This window comes from Daphnia magna, linkage group LG3 (assembly GCF_020631705.1).
Source record: "Daphnia magna isolate NIES linkage group LG3, ASM2063170v1.1, whole genome shotgun sequence".
NCBI lineage: Eukaryota > Metazoa > Arthropoda > Branchiopoda > Diplostraca > Daphniidae > Daphnia > Daphnia magna.
The window spans coordinates 3,311,789-3,327,792 of record NC_059184.1 but is presented as its reverse complement, the minus strand read 5'-3'; the positions used below and the strand labels follow the sequence as shown (position 1 = coordinate 3,327,792).

General features: G+C 41.1%; 1 protein-coding gene across 1 annotated transcript; it reads right to left on the bottom strand.

Annotated features, from left to right (window-relative positions):
- Positions 1–493: 493 nt before the first annotated feature.
- On the bottom strand, positions 494–13,950 carry LOC116919260 (guanylate cyclase 32E). The gene is made up of 22 exons (XM_045171357.1): positions 13,813–13,950; positions 12,109–12,610; positions 9,490–9,713; positions 9,065–9,232; positions 8,125–8,275; positions 7,882–7,959; positions 7,460–7,707; positions 7,241–7,386; positions 6,503–6,647; positions 5,889–5,979; positions 5,453–5,643; positions 5,065–5,244; positions 4,841–4,945; positions 4,517–4,588; positions 4,118–4,286; positions 3,735–3,933; positions 2,945–3,079; positions 2,584–2,696; positions 2,320–2,471; positions 1,994–2,237; positions 1,799–1,897; positions 494–1,731 (listed from the first exon to the last, which is right to left on the bottom strand). Exons 2-22 carry the CDS (start codon positions 12,272–12,274, stop codon positions 1,004–1,006), a joined length of 3,804 nt encoding a protein of 1,267 aa, XP_045027292.1. The 5' UTR covers positions 12,275–12,610; positions 13,813–13,950; the 3' UTR covers positions 494–1,003.
- Positions 13,951–16,004: the final 2,054 nt, after the last annotated feature.

Sequence of the window (16,004 nt, the reverse complement as noted above, 5' to 3'; positions counted from 1 at the left end):
ACGAGGGCAATTGGCCGCATTACGTACAACAGCATATAACATAATGAGGGGAAAACATCATTTTCCAATCTTTTTTTTTTATGTATTTTCTTTTTTTGGTCAAATATATTCGGAACTTTCTGGCTCAAAAAAAGAAATAAATAATAAAAAAAACAAAACGAAACGAGTGAAAGTCGTCAATTCACGTCATACACTTTGACGAATCAGAGAGGGGCGGACAAGCACTGCATGGCAATACGGAATGAAGAAGGAAAGTTGGTCACAGCTGGTTGAGCTCCTGTTTTGTCCCGTCAGAGTCATCTACCGGTCGTTCGGCTATGCTCTCTTTTGCCATTTCTCTTCGTTCAAATAAAGGGCGGGGTAGCTATACTAAGCTACAGCTTTATTGGTGTTTCACGATGGCACGCAGCGTTATTATCTCGTTATCTCTTCCCGTTCGTTTATTCGTAGTTCTTTTTGGGCATTTAATTCTATCCGTTTCGCGTTGTTCATATTTTTCTTTTCACAATTACCCCGTAGCTTCTAGCTTCGTTTGTTTTATTCATTTTTTTTCTTTTCTTTCGTGTTTAATGTCGGTCGTCAAACTGGTCCAGCGTATCTACAGTTTGCCAATTCACGGCGCTGGTAGAACGGCCGGTTCTTTGGGCAAATAACAAAATTGTCAAAGATACAAGTTATTTCCATGTGAATTCGTCGTAGAGAACGATGTCTTGAAAGTTGATGGCTCACTGCACGTTTTTAAAATTTTAATTGCTTCTTTTTTTGTTTTAGGAATTGTGTTGTTGTTGAAGGTCGGGCCAGTTGGTTTCTTCCTTCGTGTAGAACTCGGCGTGATTGAACCGTTTTACCAGCAGATGGCTACGTTACGGCCCGACTCCCATAGAAATGAAACAACCAACAGTTTAACAAATCAGGAGGCTAAATGAAAGATTTTAAACTTAAAAAAAAAAAAAAAAAAAATCCGGTATTCCAAAAATAAATAATTAAAAGAACAGCACTTCGCTCATACGCTTGTTTCCCTATCATCCCTCCCGTATTCGTTGGCTGCGTAATGGGGATCGAGCAATGGCCAACAATCGTTTATCGATTCTTCAGGAGGGCTCAGTTCGATTTTAGGATTTTCTCCACGCACCCGCGAAGTCAATGGAGACGACAAAGTGAAATGCAGCTGCGATTTTCCGTTGGGCGTCTTATTAGCGGAGCTACTGGAACTCAACGTGATGGCTTCTACCAAAGATGTGGTGCTCAATCGATGAGGTTGGTAGCCGAGTTTACGTTCGATTGATCGGCAGAAACTCGGTTGCATCAGCGTAAAACCGCCCACCTGTGCGTTCACCTTCAGATTAGGACAGGAATTCCGTTTGCTCGTCGCAGCAAACGGCATCGTCTCGTTCAGGATCTCTACATCGACAGCCGAGGGAACGACCGGCGAATCCGCAGCAAATCTTAATTTCTTAGGAGAATCGAGGCTGGATGCTAAATCTTCTCTATTATGGCGATTGCGTGCCAACTTGTGGCTGGCGTTCCTCAATGAGCTCTTGGGTCGATTGGACCAAGGGCCGTTAGCTTTGCCGCGTTGGCGGATTTGATTCCCAGTCTCTTCGCCCACTAGCCAATACGTTACCATATCGCCTTTGCCTTTGATCTTGATTTCGCCTCGTTCCTCTAAGATGTAGCCCCCTAAACGGTCAAGTAGTTGCTTACAGGCCGTCGAACAATGGATTTTCAAAGCTGAAAAACCAACAACATAGTCAAGAACGATTGATTCGTAAGAAAAGCACGTGATAAAAGGACTCACGTAAGCCGGTCGATTCCATTCTCGATGACGTATTGACAGTGTCGCCAAAGAGACAATAGCGTGGCATTTTTAATCCAACGACTCCAGCGCATACCGGACCTTGAATACACCGGAAGAAAATTTGTGATTAATCAACTGGGCGGAAGACACCGGAAACAATAAGGGACGATCTGAGAATAAGACTGAATATCTCACCGGAATGGATCCCGATGCGTAACATAAGCGTTTGATGAGGTCGGTGTCGTATTTTAAACTTGACGACGGCCCGCAGCAGTGAAAGGGACATGGAGGCAATTTCTCCCGCGTGCTGGTCTTTATTGCGGATGGGCAGGCCGCTGACGACCATATAGGCGTCGCCAATGGTCTCCACTTTATACACATCGTAATTTCCGATGATCGAGTCGAAGCACGTGTACAAATCGTTGAGGAAATCCACCACCTTTTTTGTTTGTTACGTCATGCAGAAATGATTGCTTATCGATTCGATTCTCATTTGAATTTCAACGTGGAAAATATTTTACCTGCAGCGGACTTGACTGTGCTGACATTTCCGTGAAACCGACGATATCACTGAAATAAATGGTAACCGAGTCGAATGATTCCGCCTCCACTTTGTGTCCGCATTTGAGCTTTTCGGCCACGTAGCGGGGCAACATTTCATACAGCAGTGCCTCTAAGAATAAAAATCAGCACGACCGTAATTTAGTTCGCATTATTCGTCAGGAGAAGTACAAGAAAAGGGAACTTTCACATGGATACGAAAATTATTATAATGTTTTGTATACCGGTTTTCTTCTTTTCTTCGAGCAGTTGCTCAGTCCGCTCGTCGACCAGCGCCTCAAGATTGTTGGTATATTTCTCCAATAAGTAGTTCATGTTGTCAAAAATGTTGGGCTTCCTGCCAAAAGAGAGAAACAAAACACGCCATACAGACACTTTCAGCTGCTGCCCACGGAACAAAGCCCAAAGATATCGACATTATTCAAATTTTTTTGATTTTCTTAGACGGTCTCACTATTAACTATCTTTAGCGACAAACATCATCCATTTCACGTGCATGGATAGCAACGTTGGCTTTATGAATTCACTTCAATGGTTGATGTTGGATTAATTTGTCAGTCATGGACTACATTAATTAGAACTCACAAGCCTTTGCGCATCGGGCGCAATTTGGAACGGATAGTTTTGAAATCGGGTCGTTCTTCCGGCTGCTCGCGCCAGCATTCAGCCATGACTGTGCAGACGCAATCCAGGCAATTTTCCAGCGCTTCTATCCGCGGCCTGTAAATAACAAAACACGCCATTTTCGTAGCCAAACTTTACATTTCATTATTACGTGAGCATGTTGCCTCTCGTGAGTGACAAGTTATTTCTCCCAACTCGCTCACGAGCTCAGAATACCAAAAAAAAAAAGGTTAAACGTCCATCATACTAAAATGACTCGAACCGCATTTATAGGCCCGTAATAGTAAACAGGAACTCTTCATTGTATTATGGTGAGAGAGATTTATGTGTCACTATGCTTAATATCAATGCCACTGAAGCGTGCCTAAAGACTATAGACATAACGATCTAATCTGCTGGCTCAGCTTAAAATGCATAGAATATATTGGCCATAACATGTTGTTGTTGCCAGATCCTTGATTAGAAGTACGTTGTCTTATTGATTATTATGAAGACGCTTGGCTTAGCCGCAGTAATGAAAGCATTATAGAGTTGGTCTTTGCACTACGTCTCTCCCGAGAAACAACTGCCAGGAATGATCAAAGGAGTTTAACGTCAATCTACATGTCTGAAACATCAGCAGTTTTTCTTCAAAAATGTAGCCAAAGCAATAAATTGTAAGTGCCATCTTTCTACACTAATTTAAAACGCTCTTACTTTTTTAACTTTTTAAAAACTAAACCATTTGGAAGAAAGAAAAATCAAACGAGACCTGAACGGTGGCAGAGGAGGAGCATGTTCGGTCACCTTCTTGAGAATGTCCCTGGTGCTAAGTGTGATGAAGCCGAAAGGTCCCTGACGTCCGTGAATGGCGTACAAAAGAATACCGAAGCTGTAAATGTCACCTTTCTGGGTGCCTTGCAAAGGTGGATCGGTCAGGCGAAGCAATTCTGGTGACCTGTAAAGCAATCCTGCCAATGCAGAGACATAGGGCGGCCCATAGACAAACACACGCAAGGTTAAAAAGAAAAGAAATGTTTCATGTGTCTATACATTGTAGAGATGTTTCTTTTTTTAGCAAGAGCGTTCCCGTGTTTCTTGCCAAAATATTTAGAGCACAATATTTAGGGGAAGAAAAGAATGAGGCGAAATTACCGTGGATAAAGTCGTCACAGTCGTCGTTGCTGAGGCGTTCGGCTCCCGATTTGAATTCGTGCAGGCCGAAATCAGCAACTTTGAGAACCCAGCGGCTGTCAATCAAACAGTTGGAGGCTTTCAAATTACCGTGAGACTTGACAGGTGAGTCGTGTAAATAAATCATGCCCTGTTGAAAGACAGAATAATGAAACGCTTGTCACTTTGTGAATGGAGTACAACTCTCAAAAAGTAGCGAGGTTAAAGAAAAAGGAAGAAAAACAATACAAAGATTGCACGATATAGCCAAGACATGGATGGCTAATTTATGGATTAGCCATTGTGGAAAGATCGGCGATGAAGGAAAATGCCGAGCCTCTTTTGTCTTCCCGCTATCCTCATCAGTTAATGTCAACTTACTCTCACTATATCGCCCACGAGAGAGGCGATGAACATGTTATCCAATTTGACATCGTCATTCTCCAGTACGTCCTGTAAATAAAACACGAAAAAAAAAAAAATGCCACATCGATAAATAAATAAAACTTTTGAAGGACGGAGAAAAATAAGAGTTATCGATCGTCATCATTCATCTCATCCTTAGGCTTCTTTTTTTTTGCGTTCTTCCTCGTTCCCCTCGTCTTTCCTTGCGTCTATATACTTTTCGGTCGATACACAGTAGCACTTCTTTGTACTCGTGTAATCAAAAATAGAGAAGCAGCTCAACGACGAAGGCGTGTTTACCTTGAGACTGCCCCGTGTGCAGTATTCAGTCACGATGCATATATTAGGCGGATCAACACATGCACCGAAGAAGGCGCTCAGATTGTCGTGTCTCAGGTCTCTCATCTGTAATCAGGCAAGGATACAACCAAGTTTCGTTGGCATGATAAACTATACACATCGGTTTTTGTGTCACATCAATCGATTTGAAGGATTAGTTCCAGCGATAATTTGTTGTTTCTTACCCATTTCAGTTCCTTTTTCATGGATCGTGTCATATCGATGGATTTCTTATTGACCATTTTGATGGCAAAGATTCGGCCCTTGTAGACACCGATCGTGCCGTAAATAGCCGAATATCGAAAGTCCGTCTCCGGATTGGAGCTGAGAGACACCTGGCTTGTTCTCAGGAGAGGATGAAGACTCTGCTTGATACAATCGAGCACAAAGAGAACAAAAGGATCGATTCAGTTGGTTGCCGTAGCTTCACAAACAAAGCAACAAGTAGAATCATTATGTTCAAAAATATTTCTCAGAAACCCAAAAAGCAAGTGAAGAGGAGTTTCAAATTGCTTTGCTTGCTTCATTTCCCACTTTTTTTTTAATTTAATAAATAAAATGTTTGAACGTTACCCGCGGAGCTTTTCCCTGGCCTGATGAAAGAGCCGGAAGGTCAGGAATCTGTATGTCTTTGTAGTCAATTTTCCATAGGAGTGAATCGAGTTCTTGCTCGTAGCGCCAATTACGGTAGATGATAAGTCCAACAACGATGAAGACGATAGCAATCCCTCCAGCAATTCCAGAAGCAATCTCTTCCGTATTAGCTGTTATAAGAGAACGAAACAGAGTACATAAATCCAGGGTACATGTATAATACGATTTGTGTTCTTACTCATTCATTTTTTGTACGGCTACAATCTCAGCGAGTTAACCCGACAGGATTAAATAATAAAACTATTTTTTTCTACAGAAAAAAGGTTCACTATGTTTGCCATAGTTTTCTTCAAATTCAATGAAACATGTATAATGAAAAAGAGAAACGTGATGGTATTATTATTGATGTTCTTACAGATGCAGAGCTCGCCCCGGAATCCACACGGAGGCTGGTCGATTGGAATCTTGCCCGTTCTCCACATGATTGCTGACACCAAATGCAGTTCCTGTTCGAAATAGGAACACGTCGTAAAAATAGTGAACGTCTAAAAAATGATTCTGCCAACCGTGAAGCGTAACTGACTGACGAGTTGTAAATGTCACATGCGCAAAAAACAACATTTGGCAACTAACCAAAAATACACGATTTGAAAACAAAGTTGTTTTAAAGATTGCCACTATTATTCTCTAGTTATATGGTTACGTCCTACTGTTGAATGTTATTCGATCATCTTTTCTTTATTTGCCAAGTTCTACTCGTGTCCTACAGAAAATTGGCGGTCCTTTGTTTCGTTTGATTACGTGTTACCAGGAGACGACGCTTCCAGAAGAGTGGAGAAGGAATCGAGAAACAAAAATAGGAGATGGTTAAGACAACAAGCGCATTCTCCGTTTTAGAAGTCGGAAAGAATCCCGACTTTTCATGGACCCAACAATAATAATAATAAAAAAAAAAAAAACTTTTGCATCGTGATCATCTCTTTGCCCAAACTTTTTTCCCTTGCCCCATTTCGCTGTAAATGGACTCACCGGGATCGTGCTGTGGTTCCGCGGAATTTGAAACACACCCACCGGGTAGAGGCCATCTTCGTGGTTAGTGATCTCGTATGGCTGACGTCCAATCAGTGTGTAATTCCCCTGAGTGTCGCCGTTAGCGTCCATGTAAACGACGTACCTTCATACACGCCAAAGAGTAACCAAAATTAATTCGGCATCGTAAAGGTTACGCTGAATCTCCGAAATTCCATTTGTTTACTCTAGCGGCAAGATTTTTTTCGAGCAAAGGTTTGCACTGGTAAAGATCAAAGCTTTGATATCAAATTTGCAATGTTAATGGGTATTGCCAGTGAGAAAGAAACAGTTTTCCGCTTTCGAATCGGACCTCAAACTACGTCCAATCGTGTCAAACGGGTCTGCTAGCTCTTAACATGCACATCTTGCAGATCAAAGTCAAAAGCTACTAGTTGTACAACATTCTCCAGGGAAACGAGTCAACTACTGTCATATCATGTTTTTTTTTTTACCATAAAGTTAATTAATGCGATTTGTCCAGGAGCTCTTTATCAACAAGTGACAGGTTGACTTTCCTCTATCTGATTTCATGTTAAACTAAGGACGCTTCAACACCGATGCAAACCGAAATCAAGTTCTTGTGGCGAACCGGTCAGTGTAAAACGAATAATATGAATGTTTTTGTCCAACACTAATTGGCCAAACAGCACATGCTGAAGATTTTAAAATCTGACACAGCGTTCTTGTTGCACTCACCCCATAGCACTCATGTAGGTTCGCCCTCGAATTCGTTCCATTATGGCAAGTCCATCATACGGATTACCCCCAGCAAGGAGGACTTCACGAAGGGCGTGAGCGTAGAGCAGGACGGCATCGTACAGGTAAGCAGCCTCCGCACGAATCTTTACGTAATAGTCAACCGGTGAGTTAAAGTTGAAAAAAAAATTTGAAGTAGAAGCGATGGAACTACTTAACTCGTTTGACGCCGCCAAAATAGGTGAGTGGATTGGGAAAATTGAAAGGCGGTCGTTCCAGGTAATCGTTGACCATTTGGGTAAAATTGTCGAAATCAGCGCCCGATGGTGAACCGACGACGCCGACGTAGTTCTCGAATGCTTCAATAGCTTTGCGATCCAGGTCGTCTTTGAGTAATCCGCGCAAGTATTTGCTTGGGTTGTCAGCGTCGTAACGATCCAAATCGACGCCCAAAACAAAATATTCTCCTATTTTTTTTTTTTGCGAAAGTTAAAGATGAATTTCATAAAAAGATTTTCAGAGAAAATTAGTTTTTCAACGAAATGAGAAACCGTTCAGTTCTTGGGGGACGATCTCATTAAGTATCCAAGTATAAAAGTGGATGAAGTTTTCTGTGTAATAATTACACGTGGATCCATTACCTCGATCGAAGAGATGCCTGTCTTCCATAGCCGTCAACAGTCCGATGTGTTCATGATACGGACCGAGAACAACATAAACTAGAAAGGAAAAAGAAAAAAGGGGAACATCTTTAATGAAGTAAGGGCCTCGTCAAAACGTGGCCAGCGTTCTTATATCATATACGATCGTGCATCTTTCCTACCCTCGTCCAATATTCTTATTAATTATGACACAGTGTTAGTCGCGGTGCATTATGTACTTACTGCGAATGTCCTGGTATGTTTCGTCCACCATTTTCTCGAATGGATTCGTCATCCAGTCATCCCAGCCGTGATGGTAGGTCACTTTCCACGAACGTCGGAATTTGACTTCGATGTTTTCGGCCGCTAGCGTCGTCACCACCGTCTGTGCAATCTAAATGAACGATAAAAAAAGAAATTTCGAAAAAAGATTAACTTTTATTTAATTATTTTTTACGCCTTTGCCCGCCTTGCTGAAGTGTGCTCGCTAATGCACTGCACTTTCACGCGCCTATGTTTAGAACTACACGCATCCTCCCCATTATTATTAGTTTATCGCGGTTGTTAGGTTCTCCCTCTTTCTATACGTGTCGGAGTGTGGAATCGTGGGAGCTATTATTCCGGAAGAAAGTGTATCTCTCTTTATTTCTCCAGGGTCGTTATTATACTGGAGAACATTGAAACTCGAAACCATGTCAAATAACTTTCCGAGTACACAATTGCGTACAATCGATCGGTTGAATCTAGACCACGATGGATGATTCTCCAGCACTATTTTTTTGTGCATTAAAAATGGATAACAATAGAATAAGTATACATCAATATTATAGGCAGCGTATAAGAAGCATCACTCTAGCATATTGAGGGACAAAAAGATCAAAAGGGTCGTGCGTGCGCGCGCTCCCAATATTTGTATTACATACGATTTCTATTCGATATTCGTTTATGGTTAAAAGCGCTATTGGCTTCTTCAGTACTCTGTGTAGTTGACAAGATGGATACCCTCAAGTTCATGACGTAGATACGCATCTTTTTCAATCGCCAGAGAGCTCGTGTCAAATAGATGGAAAGAGTTTTACAGTCAAACAAGTCTATTCCACTCTATTTCATTCCAATACATTTTTCCTTATTGGAAAATGCCGGTTGGTGCGATGTTTGTGTAACGTGATGTTGACTAACTTACTTTAGCGTATTCGGAGTCGTCCGTGCTCTTGTGGAAAAATGCGACTTTGTGCCAGTGAAAAGCTTTCAAAACGGAAGCCACCGACTTGGAGATTTGCGTATCCGGCGGGCGTGTACGAGCAAATGTTGGGAAAAGTTCCTTGTTCGAAGTTTCATCGTGCGTGCAAAACTACAATTGCGTTGAAAGAAAAATAAAAAAGAGCGATAACATAAATTGCCATTTCAGAAATCGTTTAGAAACGAAGCCGAAAGATGACTTCTTCTACGTTATTGGCTGTTTCGTAAACACTCTTTTAGACGCCATGACAGCGATAATGATTAAATAGCTTTTTCGTCGTAGCGTTGCTACACATTGGACTCGAAAAAGCTTTTGATTCAATAAATGATAATGGATTACAGTAACACCAATTTGAAAGGAGATCTTACGTAAGAAATCATGGGAAGACGGAAAGCAGTGGCCATACGAGCCTCGTGAACGCAGGACTCTTGTGGTCCGATGTATGCTGAGACGTTGAGTGTCCACAGCTTAGCCGTTTGAAGAAGAGACTCTTCTTCCTCGCCATACGTTTCGGCCACGACCATATCCAACGTGTGATCATAGGGTAGAATGTTTTGCCTGGTGACATCTTCGATGGCCAACGAAATTGCTCCTGAAATTGCACACAAGGATTCAATGCTGATGTTAGAGCACGATTTGAAAATATAATCATACGATGCAGTTCGATTTAGATTTTATCTGATTTGAAATGCAGAGAATAAATGGCATTCGATTTTTCCTATCGAACACGTGCAAAAAAGACTGAAGTTTTCCTTTCTTTGCCGAGTTTCTGTACCTTTTATTTCCCCGCCGTCTTGTCATCCCAATACAAAATATTAACGTGTGGGGGAGGGGGGTAAAAGCAATATCGAAGACGAAGACGTCGACTCACCTTAGTGATTTAATATGACGCGGGAATTCAGAGAATGGACGGAAAAGATCCTTGCAAAGATGACTATTATTCAAGGCACTACTATATAGATCTACGTATAACATGCTGCTATAGATCCTGCTTATATATTATTACGACTAGTTCGCTTTGTCTCCCTACGCCACAGTTTTTTTTTCTATTCCCGATAAAAAAAAGTCGACGATGCACGACTTCGATCCTCTACTCTTTGTTCGTTCGTTATCCTTGGCTTGAAGATCAAGGACTTGATCAAAATACTCTTTTCGTTCTATCCAACTTTCGTCTTTCATTTTTATTATCGATCTCTTTTATTTGATTCGGGCCTTGCTTTATCAGACAAAAAAGTCCATGGAGACTCTTCTACCTATCATGTTATTTCGTCTTTCTAGACAGACTCAGCCATGCGTTCTCTACGTAAATAACCTAAGATCCTTCACGTGTCATGCAAAATATTTCTTTTTACGTGAAACATATTGCATTAGTGACTTGATGAAAAGCATGTTTCGCCAGTTAATCAATAACAAAACAATGGCGTGGCCATATTATAAATAACATGACAAATTGAAAAAAAAAGCTAATGGTGGTTTACAGAGTCTAGCTAAAGGGGAAACGGTGAGACACTGAGAAAATACAGACGACGCAAAAACAGGAAGAGGTTATGGAAGCAAGGACAAGACACGACAAAAGCAAGCAAAAACTTAATGAAAAGGAATAACAGGATGCTTTGAAAATTAAAATGCAAATTAGCAAGTCTCACAAATTAAAAGTTAATGAATAAATGAGAACTTTGTGCAAGTCTGTATGTAAGAAATGCCATAGCAATACCATTTTTGGTTTGCTTTCAACTTGTTCCTTTTGCAACTGTTAGTAGAGTAACCTGTTTTCAAGTTTGTCTGTGCTTGTAACTGGTGTTTTTCCTTTTTAAAAAATTCTTTGGCTAAAGATATTTGAAAAATCAAAATGGCTGCACGTTTGCAAGGGTATTCAAGTTGAGTTTTCTACCGTTCTCTACACTTTTTACAGACAGCAAAACGTAATTGCTCTACTCTTTTTTACAAATATTAAATCAATGAGTTTGATCTTTATTAAATTTTTTAAAACAATGGCCTTTAAAGGAAAACGATTCCCATTGAAAATTCCATGGGTATTTTTACTTCCTTGGCCATTGCCAGAATAAAAAAATTAATAAAACTCAGATAAATAATCTTAATCTCTTGATGTTTTCTACAAGGAAAAAGTACTTGTGGCAGAAATTTCTTTCCATCATCACTTATCAATAATAAGGGAAACTTAAGCTCACCATACGATCACATTTCTTCTAAAAGATTGTCGTCACATCCGAACTCTTCTGAGGCAGCTAGCAAAAAAATAAAAAGGCTGGGAGGAGCCGAAAATGTTTGCCTTTGACACCTGCACTGCACCTAGGTCAACAAGCTTGAAGTTGGTTTCATTTGCCTAAAAGCATGTGCTTTCTTTTTTTCTTAAGAAAGCACGTCTGTACACTTGTGAGTGAACGCAAAATAAAGTTTATGAATTCTTTTCCAAGAAAATCTTTTATAATCGCAACAGCAAGCAAAATCTCGTGAAGGGAGAAAAGCAAACAAGAAGCGGTGCTGTTTAGCATCACTTACAGAAAAAGGTCCGTGTGTCTAACCTGCTTGAGCCCTTAGGGCAATAGATTTGGCAATGGAGGCACCGTAGGCAAGAATAGAGAAGGAAAAAAAGAAAAAAGCTTTCGACATTACAACTATTTGCGAGATTCCACTACATTGTTTTCAACCCAAAAAGTTTTCTGCCAATATATTGTAAGTACAAAGTTGCGCCGAGATATCCTTCAATATCTGGATTGAATTCAAAGAAATTGGATATGTAATTCGCCTAGAGCTCTTGAAAAGGTTGAAAATATAAGAATCGATGTTGCCATCGATCAGGTCATACATCGAGAAAGAGGTAGCACCACAGTCATAGAAACATGTTTCTATGATTCTGGTAGCACGGGGAAATGCACGTAATGCGACAGAAGAAATTGACAGGGAGAAACATTTACCCCGATAATAAAGATATATTAAATAAAAAAGCTTACTAATATTAAACTCACCTGAAATGGAGAGTCCCGGACGAGAGTATTCTTTATCCCAGGGTCTCCTGGATGCCCCCGTTAGGTATCCGAGAGTGAATTTATCAGCGTTGCCTTGTTGCCAGGTGTACAAGGAAAACATTAGATTCACCAACATCCATTTGAAAGGTAGTAAAGGCAGCCTCATGTTTTATATTGGGTTTTCTTTTGCCCAAAATTGAAGCAGTTCATAAATTGTGCACTTTCGATTGCACGTTTGACGTGTATGTATGCCTCTCCACTCAGTTAAACATTGAGATAATGATACTTTGATTTTCAACTGTCTGTTGAAGCAACCCGCGAACAAAAGGTTAGCATAAAAATCCCGATAACGATTTATTTTAGTGGCCCAGTTGCAATGCTAGTGGTTTATTCTTTGCCAGTTACATCACTTTGTTCGACGTTGACCACCTCTGACGTCTTGTCGCTAGGAGTGGGTGTTCTATCAGCGTCCTCTGTAACTCATCAGTGAAGAGGGAAAATCCTGGAAAAAAGAGCGTACAAAGACAAAAGATAATAATCAAAATTTAAATACGATAGATAAAGGGGTGGAAAAAGCACAGGAAGTTGCCAGATCGTATCAAATAATCATCTAAATCGTTGCTTAATTTTCTTCCCGCCATTTTGCTTTAGTCAGCTTTAGTGCACGTCTGATCTTTCGACAGTGTGGTGCCCAAAGTTGATCATGCTATCAAGACACAATTGGCTGGCGACATGTACACGTAAGTGAACTTCCTCGTTTCGTTACTTCTTCCCTTTCTTGTTTGGGAGCGAAAACTTTTACCGAATGTCGTACGACAACAGCCACCACCAAACTTGGCAAGTGCATATCAACAGAAGAAAAACCCCACGAGGCTTACACGGGTTGCTAAGTTGCTCGTTGCTTGGGCGATTGAAGCTTTTCGTGATGGTTGATGGCTGGTAAAAGAAAAAATCCCGCAACCCAACGTTTTGCCGTAAGACCACTCTTAAAGTGGGTAGTTCTTTTCAGACGAATTACTTGGAGGCGTGAGGTTTACTTTCGTCAAGGGAAACACGAAGAAATGAACAAAACCGTCAATTACTGCTGCAGTTACAAAAAAAGGAACGTGAAAAAGCCCGATCTATATAGAATACACCGCGTCACCAAGAGACTTGTTACGCCACTGGGCAAATGAAAAAATAGACCGAAAGGGGAAGCCGTCCTTTGTCGTACGGATGTCGGGCGTGTGATGGCGAAGAAATGCGGGAGTCGAGCAGAGAAATGGTGAGGTCTGTTGCTCTTCTGTTTTTCCATGTCTCTCTTACTAGGATCATCCGGGAACAATCGATAGCTACAGTAACCACCTGCTGGCTCATTTGCATCGTGTCCTAGTCTTGCGACGTGTTACATTGTTAAAAGACAATCACCTTGTCGTAGTCAATGATGAACTCACAACGAAACCTGGAAATCCCTCATTACGAATTCCTACCATGATTTTTTTTTTTTTATTTTTAACTCAATTTTTAACCTCAGTTTTTCGTTACTTTTGGTTTTAGGGCTATGCTTTGCGGATTTGGAACAAATGAATTAGATCGACCGACTAAAGTCTGGACCCACTGTCATTTTCTCCCGTCTTTCATCATCGAAATTGGGTGATACAAGACGCTACTCAAGGTTCGGGCAAGACAGAACATCCAGCAGAAAAAGACAAATTGGTTTTTTACCTGATTGGCGGCTGGCTCCAGCTGCCGAGTTCTTTAATAATGGCAAAACGCCGAGCGTGATCGACGGGTGCCCTCCGTTCAGCGCCTGACTGGCAGGAAGAACACTCAAGTGGGTCATACATACGCACAAACGTACCGGGTGTGAACCGTAAACGTCGTTGACAAGTTTTGTTGTAAGTATAAAAGAAAGCCCAAAAGAATAAAGACCAATTTCAGCAGGAGGCTGTACAACCTGCGTGTCACTACCGACTTTCTCACTTTTGTTCTTTTTTTCTAGCAATCGTTTTACCGTCAGCAACGTATGAAATGGGAGAAAAAGGAACTTAATTGTCACTGCGTCGATCCCAGCTGGAACCACCATTCTGATGTTTGATGACGAGCATAGAAACAGGCACTACCGTACCAGCAACTCATTATTCCGATTCGTTGATTTGTAAACTGAAGGAGGAGGCAACTTTTTAACGCACCAGCACCCCCTACACTTTCACTGGGGTAAGTCGTTGCGATGATTTCACTTTCGCTTATACCTTTGCTGCAAACGGCGACGTTAATCACTTAAGATTGTTATCGGATGTCAAAAAGTTATTGCACAAAAACACATTCGACTAGCACTGAACGATATTGGCTAAAATGGAACTGCGAGAGTCGTGTGGGTTTAGGCTTTTAATCGGCCGCAGCCGGAGACGTTCATATTTAGCTCCATCCAAGCAGAGGAGCGCGGGCCGACTGCTGCTCAGATCGGATAGGACCTTGCATCGTCATGGTACGCATATAGGGCCTTTCCTTGTGCATCTGCTCCTTCTACATAAAGAGTCTATAGGGTTTGACTCGTGCGTTGTTGGTACATTACGGCCTGATGAACGGTCATCCCTGCTCGTATAAATTTTCTCGTTTTTTTGCATAAAGCGGTAACGTATGCGTTCCAAACCGACATAAAGAAAACAGCCAGTAATGAAGGCGCTTATTTCAAATAAGGGTTTGTTAAATTCAACAGATTTATTTTACTTTGCTGGATAAGTGCCAGACTGAATGAATCCAATTTTCTCATAGTTTTGCATGGAATTTCTTTGAAAAGAAACAGTGATGTATTAGGACGGGAATCATTTTTGCAAAAGAGAACATACGGGGGATCGTTTTCCAACATTTGCCTTTTTTAAATTTGTCACTTGTTGGATCAAATGCATACACGTTTCAGCGTTTGTCTCCCCGACCCGCTCTAGAAAATTTGATTGGTGTATTATTCCGTTCCCCCTTGTCTAAACTAGGCTGTATAAAAAGTGGATGGTTGCCTGGTGACAGTCATCAACTAAGCTATCTCATTTTTCTGCTGTTTTTGCTGTTTCTCGAGCTGCAATTTGTATTATTTTGTTTCTCGCTTGTTGCAATGCTATTTTTAAGGCGGGTCTTATACTTGTCTGAACACGGAAAGAAGATGGCGACTGCCAGAAGCATTTCCTTTCTCTGGCGGTCCCTTTAGCCGGGGACGAATTCAAAGAAGGGAAACAATCGATTGCTCTTTTTCGCCTAAGTCATACATTATAAAATAGGATGCTATTACATTGTTCAGCAAGGGTTTTCCATAAATTGAAGTTGAATGGAACAGAGTGCCTTGCGTGTGCGCTTGCTTCAAATATTCAATGATACCAAAGTGGAACGGCCTCATCAGCAGTAGATGGCAGACAACGACAAAGGCATTTTCAAAACTTTGCTAGAAAAAAAACAGTGGGCGGATTCCATGGGCGTGGCTAGCGAATCAACTAAAGCGATAGAGAGTCATTCGTGCAACAGTGCAAGAAAGCTTAATGAATCAAATAAGTAATGCTATAGCATATGGTGACATTTGCCAAGTCACTTTGGGAGCGTCGCTGGCTGTGCCGCAATCCAGTCAATGTCTAAAATAATTAAGGAGGGTCATTATAATCTTTGGCTGAAGGAAATAAACAAATCGAGAGAATGTTAGCGTAATACGTCAGTCAAGTTTGACGCATTGCGCTTTAAATGTGGTTGTAGAAAAATGTTTAGGAAACAAAAAAATAAAATTTTGACAAAAATTTGAATAGCAAATGGCCCTCGTCGTATAGAGTAAAGGCCTACGTGTGCCGGACAGGCGCTTTGTATCATATGGCAAACTTTATCCGGCGTCACGAAAAAAAAAAAAGACTCCGAAGGAAATGAATATTTCACGTGATTTC